General features: G+C 39.5%; 1 protein-coding gene and 1 non-coding gene across 2 annotated transcripts in view; both read left to right on the top strand.

Annotated features, from left to right (window-relative positions):
- Positions 1-12,582, top strand: part of KPNA4 (karyopherin subunit alpha 4) — a 79,873-nt gene that overhangs the window by 55,802 nt on the left and 11,489 nt on the right. Inside the window, exons 11-13 of the mRNA XM_004598335.3 lie at positions 3,038-3,169; positions 7,256-7,384; positions 8,750-8,854. Of these exons, the coding sequence (XP_004598392.1) occupies positions 3,038-3,169; positions 7,256-7,384; positions 8,750-8,854 (366 nt within the window). The remainder of the gene's footprint in view (positions 1-3,037; positions 3,170-7,255; positions 7,385-8,749; positions 8,855-12,582) is intronic.
- Positions 7,579-7,924, top strand: LOC118758988 (small Cajal body-specific RNA 7). The gene has a single exon (XR_004995916.1). It is a non-coding gene; the product is annotated as a small Cajal body-specific RNA 7 (non-coding RNA).

The following is a 12,582-nucleotide window of genomic DNA, read 5'->3' as shown; positions in this document are numbered from 1 at the left end:
AACTAAATTTAGAATTTTACTATGCCAAGCAGTGATATAATGTACAAAATTTATTAGATAAACATGATCACTGCTCTGAAGATTTTTTCAAGCTGCAGATAGTCTGATTGAATCAGATCTTAGAATAAATGCAGTTTTGGGTTTTGGTTCCCAATAGCCGAATTCTTTGACTAAATTATAAATTTCAGTATTTTTCTTTTACAAGATTTACAAGAAAGATTAATTTCAAGGTAATACTGTTAATGGAAACCCAGACTTCATTGATTCAGAGATGTTTACTCCAATCTAGATGCAATTGTGATTTACATTTACGTTATTTTGAAGTACTTTGAATTTTTCATGCCAGGCTACATTGTCATTCTTAATTACATTTAATTAATAACATTAGCTAGATAATAATGTTTATTAAATAACGTCTCCTTGAATAAACATTTAGCAGCATGGTCTTAACTTGGGCCATCACAAAAGTAAGAATAACATGAGTTAACTGCTTCTACAAGCCATTAGTAAAACACATTACATTATACTTGTTATTAGTAAGCTTATGATAGAATGCAAACTTTGCCACAAATGAATCTATGAGATTTAGTTTGATTTTGATTGATTTTGATTAGGGTACATGACTGATGTACCTAACTTTGATCTCTTGAAAATATACATGGGAACTGGCATGGACACAGTGGTTAGACACTCCTTGGGGTGCCTTCACTTCGTATTCCAGTCTTCTGCTCAGGCAGAACCGGGAAGGCAGCAGGCAGAGGCTCACACAGAAGAACGCTGTGGGAGGGCTGGACTGAGTTCCAGTTCCTGCTCTGGGCCTGGTCAGCCCAGTCCTGAGTGAACGGCAGTGGATCGGAGAACTCACTCTCACTGCCTTGCAAGTGGAATTTTTGCAGAAGAAGCTAATGATTCTTTAAAAGTTCTTAAGTATGTGTGGTCTTTTTGTGCTTAAAACTTTGCCCCTGTCAGCTTATTTTAACAGAAAAACATTAATTTGAAATTAAGTTGCTTCATATATGTAGTTACCACATTACTTTTTTGTAATTTCTTCTTTCTTTAATATCTTTTTTTAATATTTATTTTTTATTTTTATTGGAAAGTCAGATACACAGAAACAAGGAGAGACAGAAAGGAAGATCTTCTTTCCCCTGACTCACTCCCCAAGTGGCCGCAACAGCCACAGCTGTGCCAATCCGAAGCCAGGAACCCAGAGCCTCTTCCAGGTCTCCCACACAAGTGCAGGGTCCCAAGGCCTTGGACCATTCTCGACTGCTTTCCCAGGTCACAAACAGAGAGCTGGATGGGAAGAGGGGCATCCCAGATTAGATCCTGGTGTGCACAAGGCGAGGACCCCAGCTGCTAGGCTATTGTACCAGGCCCATTTAATCTTTTTAAAATTAAGAATATCTTTAGAGCCCACTTGAGTTTCTGAAGATTCAGTCACATTTAAGTTTTAACCATAAGATTAGTTTATGGTTTGAAATTTCTCTGGCTTATCTTCAGAGTCAGTATTACAGACTTTCAAAGTCAAGTTTCAGGTACAATTATTTCTTTGTCTTTGTTGGTATTGTTAAAATGCAGTTTTAAGAATAAACTATGCTGGGGCCTGGCGACGTGGCCTAACGGCTAAAGTCCTTGCCTTGAGCGCACTGGGATCCCATATGGGCGCCGGTTCTTGTCCCAGAAGCTCCACTTCCCATCCAGCTCCCTGCTTGTGGCCTGGGAAAGCAGTTGAGGACGGCCCAATGCATTGGGACCCTGCACCCGCGTGGGAGACCCGGAAGAGGTTCCTGGTTCCCGGCATTGGATCGGCGTGCACCGGCCCGTTGTGGCTCACTTTGGGAGTGAAACATCGGATGGAAGATCTTCCTCTCTGTCTCTCCTCCTGTCTGTATATCCGCCTTTCCAATAATAATAAATCCTTAAAAATAAATAAATAAATAAAATAAACTATGCTGGGTCCCAGCGCCGTGGCCTAGTGGCTAAAGTCCTTGGCTTGAATGCGCCGGGATCCCAAATGGGCGCTGGTTCTAATCCCGGCAGCTCCACTTCCCATCCAGCTCCCTGCTTATGGCCTGGGAAAGCAGCTGAGGACGGCCCAAAGCCCTGGGACCCTGCACCAGCTTGGGAGACCTGGAGAAAGCTCCTGGCTTTGGATTGGCTCAGATTCGGCAAGTGTGGTCATTTGGGGAGTGAATCATTGCACGGAAGATCTTCCTCTCTGTCTCTCCTCTCTGTATATCTGACTTTCCAATATACATAAATAAATAAATCTTAAAAAAAGAAGTGGACTATGCTACCTTTTGTCTGTAACTCTTAATTGAGACTTAAAATAGAAAGATCAAACACATGGCCTGTTGTACTTCACAATAAAATCATTAAGTTATAGGCTATTTTTTAATATAAGTTAGAGGTGATTATGTTTGTTTTTTTAATAAATAGTTACTGGGAGAAAGTATGAGATCTTGTTGGTTTTACTAGACCGTCTTTATTTTATATGAACTTAGAAGTAAGCCTCTTGGCTTTATAGTGGCTTACTCTGTGACTGCGAGGAGCTCACGTTGTTTTTTAAGGCAAAACAAACAGGTGGAAAAGAATCTACTGTTGTCTAACACTGGAGCCTTTGCCTGTGGCATCCCTACACGGGTTGATGATGCTGGTGCACCCTGAATATCCCCACCTGTCCCTGATGTCTCAAGCTACTGTTGCCTGTTGAATGTCCAATGTTTCCAGCAGCCTGCTGCCTAAGCCTTGAGGAAGCACAAATGCCTGTCACCATTTCATATGGTGTGTCTGTGGATTAAGATTGAGTACTAGTCTGATGTTTAGAATATAATTATCTTTAATATCCTGACTGGCTAATTTAAGACAGACGTCAAAGGAGGTAATTTTGAATACAGTACGGTACAGTTCAAGGTTTCAGTGAGTTGAAGTGAGAGAAAAAAGGAAGAAACAGTCTTAGATTAGATTGTATGGTAAAGAGTTACTAAAGTGAGAAAGCACTCCAATGCTGTTTGGATTTCATTTCACTCATCAGATATTGGTAGACACAGTGTGGGCCCTCTCCTACCTGACGGATGCTGGCAATGAGCAGATACAGATGGTGATCGACTCCGGGATAGTTCCTCACTTGGTTCCTCTGCTCAGCCATCAGGAAGTTAAAGTTCAGGTAAGTTTGTTGTTGGCAAAATGATGAACTTTTCTAATAATAATTACTGAAAATGTGGCATTCTGACCTGAATAATTTCAATAGCTTCAAATGTGATTCTAGCACAGCATGTCTGGTAGGAATGAATTATTTTAGCCCCATTTTATTTTAAGGTGGAGAAATTGACGTTAGAACCTACCTTTCTGCAGTCTCTGGTGGTGTGTGTGTATGTGTAGTGAGACTGCTGCGTAGATTACACAGGAATAATGCGGACAGTTCAGTGTAGCAGCTCAGGCAGCATCTGAAAGAGGTGTTGACAGTATTCCTGCTGGTGTGATTTTTATTCCTCTTCGGCATTCCTACTCCCTTGTCCCCTTTCTCACATTCCTTTTTACTGTTTTGGCAAACTTTAGGAAGTCGCTTCAGTTGACAAGCATGTGCTCCTTAGGACTTTCCTAAATATCTCTTTTCACCTTCCTAAAATTTAAAATATTTTACATTTAATTCTTTAATTGTTTAAATTCCCTACATAATATTCACCTGAAAGAACCTAAGTCTATGAAGTCAAAAGAGGACAGGAATTTCGCGGAGTGACTGTGGTGAGGGGTATGCAGTATGTTCTCCCCAACTCTGAGATGAAGAATATGTTTTAATGTGGCAGCAGCTTAGATTTTATAAAATATGCAAGAGTGTAAGTAAAACTGTTAGCCTAAGCAACTGTAAAAGTGAAAAAATAAAACTTATTGTTCAACCCCTTTTGCCCCATGAATTGAAAAAGGAATAAAAGAACTCGCATCTGTTGCTTTACTCCCAACATGTTCCTTCCAGAGCCAGGGACTCAGACTGGGTCTCCCACATGAGCAGCAGGGACTTCACCGGTTGGAGTTACCTGTCACCTCCCTCTTACCTGTCACCTCCCGCGTCTGCACCAGCAGGAAGCTCAAGGGCCAGAGCCAGTATTAAACCAGCTACTTTGTTTAGCTACAATCTTAACTTAAATCTAAGATTTAATTTCAGTAAAAGTCAGATTTTTTTAGTAGCCTGAGTGGTCTTTAAAGAGCTCCTTAGCTGATAAATATAAGTAAAATAGAAATGAAAGCACTTTTTAAAAAGGGGTCGGAGAGCTGAATTCCAAATTGATGAGGTAGTTTGTGATTTAGGACTGTTTGTGATTTGCTGTGTGTCTAAGTTTGCATTTACTAAATGTGATACTTACATCTTGGTTTAGGTTTCTGGTTTGTACTTAGTTTTTGTTTTTTCAGAATGCACCTTCAGTTTTAAAACTGGACTTCATTGGGCTCGGCAGCGTGGCCTAGTGGCTAAGGTCCTCGCCTTGATCCCATATGGCTGCTGGTTCTAATCCCGGCAGCTCCACTTCCTCTCTATCTCTCCTCCTCTCAGTATATCTGACTTTGTAGTAAAAATAAAATAAATCTTTTAAAAAAAAAAAAAAACTGGACTTCATTGAGAATATAGGGCTTGGACTTTTCCTTTAGCCAGCGCTCAAGGAAAGTTCATGTTCTCTATCTTCCTTTATAACTAATAGAGTTTTCCTTAAACTTTTCAAGTTCCATAGCATAATTTAGCAAAGTAATATGATGAACTCCCATATTAATTTCCTCTCTATTGCAGCTTGCTTGTTCAAAATTCTTTTGATGTAGATATAAGATATAATATTATTTCATACAGCAGATATCTCTGTAATTAAGCCTTTTTTTAATGTAACCAAAATACTTTCATTATACTGAAAAATGTTAAATATCCAGTCAGAACCCAAATTTTAGTGACTGTTTCCTTATTATTTTAACTATTTGATAAAAATCAATATCTAAAGTCCACATGTTGCATCTGATTGCCATGTCTTAAGTTTCTTGTATTCAGCAACTTTCCTTTGCTTTATTCCTCTTTTTTTTTTTTAAAAGATTTTATTATTATTGGAAAGGCGGATATACAGACAGGAGGAGAGACAGAGAGGAAGATCTTCCATCCGATGTTTCACTCCCAAAGTGAGCCACAACGGGCCGGTGCACGCCGATCCAGTGCCGGGAACCAGGAACCTCTTCCGGGTCTCCCACGCGGGTGCAGGGTCCCAATGCATTGGGCCGTCCTCAACTGCTTTCCCAGGCCACAAGCAGGGAGCTGGATGGGAAGTGGAGCTTCTGGGACAAGAACCGGCGCCCATATGGGATCCCGGGGCACTCAAGGCAAGGGCTTTAGCCGCTAGGCCACGCCACTGGGCCCTGCTTTATTCCTCTTTAATGTATTAATTAAAGAGGCTGAGTCATTGCAAAACATTGTTGGAAGACATTTTAAAACACCTACACAAATTTAAAGACGTCCCCATGTTCATGGATTAGAAGACAATATTGTTAGGACGGCATTGCTGCCCAAGTTTATCTGCAGATTAAATGCATGTTAAGTTTTAAAAATCTCAGGTTTGCTTTTTACAAAATTTCCAAGCTGCACTTCAATCCGTATGTGCATGCACGGGACCAGAAAGAACCAAAGCAAACTTGAAAAAGCAGAGAAGTTTGAAGATTTCTAACCTTCAAAACTTACCACATAACTGTTGTAAGACAACTGATACTAGCATGGCAATAGACATACAGATCGATGAAGTAGAATGAAAAATTCTTGAATAAACCCATTCATTTGTGGTCACTTTAATTGCAACTATGGTGCCACCCTAGTTAATTGGGAGATAGGGTAGTTTTGGTTTTCTTTGAGAAATGTGCCAGGACTGCTGGGTATCCACATGTAAAATAATGAAGTTGAAATCTTACTCAACCTCTTTTTAAATGGATTAAGAGCTAAATTGTAAATTTCTTAGGAGAAGAAATAAACATAAATCTTTGTGAAAGATTAAGCAGTTTTTGAGAGGACACCATAAGCACAAGTAACTGAAAAAAAAATCATAAAATGGACTCTTACCAAACTTAGGAACTGTGCTTCAAAGGGCACTATCAAGAAAGTGAAATGAGGGGTGGGCATGGCACAACAGGTTAAGCCACCACTTGGGGCTTCTGCATCCCGTATTGGAGTGCCTAGGTCCCAGTCCCACTTTATTCCCATGCAAATATTTGACTCCTGGAGATGCATGGGGCAGAGGATAGCTCAAGTCCATGGGAGACTCGGACAGAGTTAATGCCAGTCCCAGCATTGACTAGTACAGCCATCTGGGGAGCAGACTGGTACATTGAAGATGTTTTTGTGTGTTTCTCCTCCCTGTCCCTCTTACCCCTTGTTACTAAAGATCTAGTCTGGAGAGAATTTGTAAATCATACACCTGAAAAGGAACTGACATCCAGAATAAAGAACTCCCACAACTCAACACTGAAGAGGCAGTCAGATTCAAAATTCAGCAAAAGCCTTTGTTTTCCATAGAAATATATATGTAAGTGATCAATAAGCCCATCAATAGATGCTTAATTAGTCGTTAAGGAAAAAGAAAGCGAAGCTGTGGTATAATACTGCTTACTACAATATAAGATAATAAGAGAACGAGCGAGGGATTGAAGAGATTGAAATCCTCATGTACAACTATTGAAAATGCAAGGCAAGTGGCCAGTGCCATGGCGTAGTGTGCTAGTCCAACATGGGTTGGATAGACTCAGCTCTGCAGTTGTGGCCACTTGGGGAGTGAACCAGCAAATGAAAGGCCTCTGTTCTCTGTCTAATAGGATCATTTAAAAAAGAAAATGATGCAGCTGCTTTGGATACTGTACCTAAAAAGTTAATTACAGAGTTACAGTAGAAGTCATCATTTCTTCTTCTCAGTATAGTTCTAAGAATATTATTCTAAAGATAATAAAAGAATATTACTCTAAAAATAATTCTAAAATATTTTTTAAATAATTAAAAAACGTTATGTCCACACTGAAACTTACAAATTTTCATAGAAATGACCCTTCTGACTTACCATACTTGTACGCCTCATAGGAGCTGAGACTTCAGTCTTTTCTCTCCTCTGTTGCTAGGTGAGTGCATGACACAGAGTACTCTGAAAGGATTGGTTAGCTAGAATGAAACAGCGGGAGAATGCATTTGTCTTGTGTAAGCTGTAAGGAATACAAGAGCATGATCTTGTTCATCTTTTCTGTGTTTCAGACTGCTGCACTTAGAGCTGTGGGCAACATTGTTACTGGAACTGATGAACAGACACAGGTGGTCTTGAACTGCGATGCTCTGTCACACTTCCCAGCACTCCTAACACATCCCAAAGAGAAAATTAATAAAGTAAGTTGTTTTATATGCTTTCTAGTAGATGATACATAAAAATACTAAGTTCATTTGTAAAATTTGGATTAAACTGTCATTTAGACGCTGAGAGGAAAGGAAATAAAATAGCATGTTGTTTATAAAATGGATTAGTGTATCACTTTTTTCTATATATAAAATAAACCAGCTGTTAAAATGCTCTTTGGCTCTCTTGGAAATGATGAAATAGAGGTAACAGGGTGTTGAGTGTATGTATCGTGAATGTATGAGTGGAACTTGTTAGTATTAATGTTAAGTAATTCTTCTAAGTTTAGAGTTTTATAGATACTTCCTAGAGAGTGTGTGTGCCTGTGTGTGTGCTCATGGCGGCTAGGGCAAAGGGGGCGCTGAGTGTGGTGGTGCTGATATTGGAGTGCATCTGAGGCTGTTGTAGAAATCACAGGGGTTATTGATTACAACATTGCCAATGATTATGACCCCAAAACAGCTCACCTAACTAGCCTTACACCCTAAAGTCTCTAACAGGTTCATCAGACATGAACCTGTAATCTGATCCAAAAGAGCCTACAGTACACCAGCTGATACTGCTTTTTGGAGTAATACTTTATAATTTGTTTTAAAAAATAGAGGAAATGCTTCCCTATAGTAAACTGGTAAGTTTAATAAGCTTACTAGTGCTAGGTTGGTAAATTACAGTGTAATCCTACATTGAGTATTAGATATTTTGTCTTATTTCATGCTGTCACTTCAGTATGGGTTTATGTGTGAAACTGGGAACATGCCTAGGATCATCGTTATCTTTGCCAAGGTAGCACCATCATGATATAAAGGCTGATGATAAAACGGTCACTAAGGTGAGCAATGAAGCAGTCAAGCATCTAAGTTCCTCTTAAGCATTTCAGAGAAATAGTGCAGGAAATGACTATTATGAACAGGTATGTTTAAAAAAACAGTATTTCATTTTTCATATATGCATTTTTAGAAATTGAGATTATGCACTTTGGCTAAGGTTCTTAATCAGAATAGAAAATGAAGTACATTCTGTACAGGAAAGGCACTGAGTCTCACGTCAGCAGTTTCAGGATTTGTGCTTGTATTACAGTTCATCAATTCTGCAGTGATTGTTCAGCCTAGACTCTGTCGAATCACACTGTTTGTGAGTGGTGCTTTCAACAGTTCTCTACAAGGGTTCATTGTAATCAGCTTAGGACCATTAACAGTTGGTCCAAACAAAACACAAGGAAAAGGAACATAAAAGGAAGTGAGATTCCTTAGAGAATTCGTTGCATGATAAAATAATTTTGACAGTGTTGTAAACGCCTTTTTCTTCAGCTGCAGTTTTTATTTTTTAATGAGAAATACTGAAAGATTCTTGTTTTGTAGGAGGCAGTGTGGTTCCTCTCTAACATCACTGCAGGAAATCAGCAACAGGTTCAGGCAGTAATTGATGCCAATCTTGTACCAATGATAATACACCTTTTGGATAAGGTAAGAGCATCATTTTGTATGTGTCTGTGTAAAAGGAACAGGGCTTAAACCTGACAAACTATGTGCATATTGTAGTGTCTGTTTATTTGATTAGAACCTATTTAGTGGAATGAATACTACAGTAATGTATGTTAACACTGAGCTCAGCTTTGATTAGAACCTATTTATGGAATGGGTACTACAGTAACTCAGTAACACTCTGAGCTTATCGGTTTTTATGTACAAGCAACATTTCTTTTTAGAGATTCCTGGCCCTTCTCGAGTAGCATTTTTGACCATAATTGCTATTGTTCTTGGACTTACTAAAATCCATACTGTTACTGTTGAACATAAATACATACATATTATTTTAAGTGCTTAACATATTCAGATTGGTCATCACTATAAACTAGAAATCCAAAGTGCTTCAGAATCTGGATCTTTTTGAGCACCAGTATATTATAATAAGCGGAAAAGTCTTATTCTTAGCCTCACATAATAGAGCTCAGTCAAAATACACACACACACTAAAACAGCATTTTAGCACAGTGGAGCAAGCTGCTGCCTGCAATGCCAACATCCCAGATGAGCCCTGGCTCCAGTCCCAACTAGCTCCACTTTGGACCCCATTCCTCCTGGGAATCAGTGATGGAGGTCCCAGCCCCCAAGCCAGCTGTCATGTGGCCATTTGGGGAGGGAACTAGCAGATGGAAGATCTCTCTCTCTCCGTAACTCTGCCTTTCAGATTAATTTAAAAAAAAAAAACACTTTATAAATAAATTTTGAAATAATGTATGAAATTACCTCTGGGCTGTGTTAAGGTCATATAAAATATAATGAAATTTTTTGCTTAGACCTGTGTCCTATTCCCCAATATATTGCATTCTGTATGGGGACAGCCTTTCATTACTGCAGCATTAGCTGGGACAATTTACCAATAGCAAAGCTTTTTTCTAGTGGACAGTTTTAGCAGTTCCTAATCCAAAACTGGACACACCCCATTATTTTGGCATCTGGTGATGCCGATGATGCAGAGCAGCACACAGCAAGACAAAGAGTTGATGTGCATGTGTTCAGCATCTGATCACAAGGGCTTCGCTCTTGACAGCCCGAGGCGCCGCCTCAGTTTCCAAAACTCCCTTCAAAACCCATAGCTGATTGTTTCCATCCTCTCCATACATCTAGCATGAGACTTTGAGGTCTAAGCCTTTAAGCATGTGCCTGGGCCTTGGTGGGACATTTAACATCAAATTAATGTCCAGACGTTAGCAGTACTTCAGAAAGTTTATGAAAAATAAAATACAGAGTTATTTGGGTACAGGAAACATTGAAGTTCATATAAAGCTTTTTTTTTAAGATTTATTTATTTTTATTGGAAAGTCAGATATACAGAGAGGAGGAGAGACAGAGAGGAAGATCTTCCGTCCAATGATTCACTCCCCAAGTGAGCACAATGGTCGGTGCTGTGCTGATCCGAAGCCAGGAGCCAGGAGCTCTTTCAGTTCTCCCACATGGGTGCAGGGTCCCAAGGCTTTGGGCCATCCTCAACTGCTTTCCCAGGCCACAAACGGAGCTGGATGGGAAGTGGAGCTGCTGGGATCAGAACCGGCGCCCATATGGGATCCCAGTGCGTTCAACGCGAGGACCTTAGCCGCTAGGCCACACCACCAGGCTCCATATAAAGCTTTTTTGCAGTCTACATTTTTGGTGAAATTTTTTAAATGCAGTTATTCCAAAATTCAAACAAATCCAAAATGTGAAATGCTTTTATTCCTAAACATTTCAGATAAAGGATACTTAAATTTAAAATACATTTAAAATGCACTCATAAGGATAAGGAATTTTTCTCAGTTTATTAGTGAAGAAACTATGACATAGGAAAATCAGTTGTCCCAAATCAAGTAGCAAGTGAGTGTGGTGTTAATTGTATACCATGTCATCTCTTGTGCTCATGAGAACATTTGGGAGTGCAAGTGTTACAGCACAGGGCTTGGTGTTGCTTGTGATGTAGAATGTTTGGTTGAGTCCTAGTTGTGTGGTGTTACTCATCTAGCTTCCTGCTGCCACACATCCTGAGGGCAGACGGTGATGGCTCAGGTGCATGAGTCCTTGGACCCAGTTGAGAATCCTGGATGCAGGTCTGTGCTCCTGGCCAAGGCTAGATGTTGTAGCCTTTTGGGACGTGAACCAGTGGATGGAAGATTTTTTTCTCCTCCCTATTTGTTGCTTTACCTATCAAATAAATAGAAAAGTGTTAAAAAAAAAAAAAATGTTGATCTATGATCAAGGAAAAGGTAGCCTTACATATCTTTTGTTCTCCCATTTTTCCTAGGAAATTTATAGGTAAAATTGAATGTTTTTTTTTTAAGGCAATAATGGATTACTCTGTTGTTCCTAATCAGCCACGAAACACTGTTGTTTGTCATACCTCTGGTGATCTCAGGATTGATGAGCTCAAGTGTTGCCTCCCTACAGTAGCTGATGAGTATAAAGTTATCCATCTTTCATCTGCTCCTCTGATAGCTGTGTAGGTAGCCCTTAATGTAAGCTCGAGATTGTGAAATGGTCATGTACATATTGTCCATGATTGTCCCCCCCACCCCCACCTCTCTCTACACACACACAGAGTTTACACAGAGTGGGTTGGGGGAGAATATCCCCCCAGCAGTATCCAGGGCTGGACCAGGAGCCTGGAAATGCACTCACACCTCCTTGTGTAGGCGGGAGGAGCTGTCTTCTTTTTCCGGGCTCCTGTAGGACGCTGGCCTGGAAGGCAGAAAATGACCTCTCTACACTACAAAGCCAGCCCTGGGACTCTGAACTGTAACCCCTGCAGAAAAGGCAAAGTGCTTAACTTCTCATTTTATTCATTCAGCCGTTCATTTTAGAATGAGACATTTACCTAACAACCTGGAAAGGGAGTGAGTTTTACAGTATCATTATGAAATTGGGAATTTTCTCTTTTTTTTTGGCAAGATTTAGCCCATTAATGATTTTGACATTTAAGTGGTCCCTGATCATCAGGAGCCCTGTTCTAGGTTGGTACTTGTGTGCTTGACATCACCCAGTCATTTTTGAAATTTATCTTATGTATTTTCTGACCTAGAAGGGGGATTAATCTTTTCTCCTTAGATTTATTTTTTTGGCGGGTAGGAGATGATATATAAGGCTCATAGTTCAGATATAAGAGTGATCATTACTGATGATCGCTTAAAATAAGTCATATATATTTTTGAAGTTTTTTTATTTATTTGAAGGTCAAAGTTAGAAAGAAAGAGGTCTTCGATGTACGGTGCCCTCCCCAGAGGGCCATAGTGGCCAGGCCAGAGCAGGACCTTCATGGGAGTCTCTCAAGGTTTTGGCATGAGTCCAAACATGTGGTCCGTCTTTCTGCTGACTTTCTAGAACTCTTAGCAAGGGACTGGATTTAGCTGCTTTTGTGGAAAATAGGAAGTTAATAAGTTCCCAAACTTGACAGTCTATGAGAAATGAATCATGAATGAAATAAAGCTATCAGATATCCTGAATATTTAAAATAATAGTTATTTCTTATATTTGCATCTTTTTATACTGAAAATCTCTAAAAATATGAACATAATATGCTTTTACATATATAAAATACATTATTTTTAAGTGTATCATTGATATACCCTAGACAAAAATCCTGAGTTTCAGAAGAGAAGTAATGTGATTGTAAATATATTTTATACAAATGTTTATGTAGATTGTGTATACATATAGCCTATATT

The sequence above is a fragment of the Ochotona princeps genome, chromosome 3 (assembly GCF_030435755.1).
Source record: "Ochotona princeps isolate mOchPri1 chromosome 3, mOchPri1.hap1, whole genome shotgun sequence".
NCBI classification, from domain to species: Eukaryota; Metazoa; Chordata; class Mammalia; order Lagomorpha; family Ochotonidae; genus Ochotona; species Ochotona princeps.
This window is presented reverse-complemented; position numbering and strand designations above follow the sequence as displayed.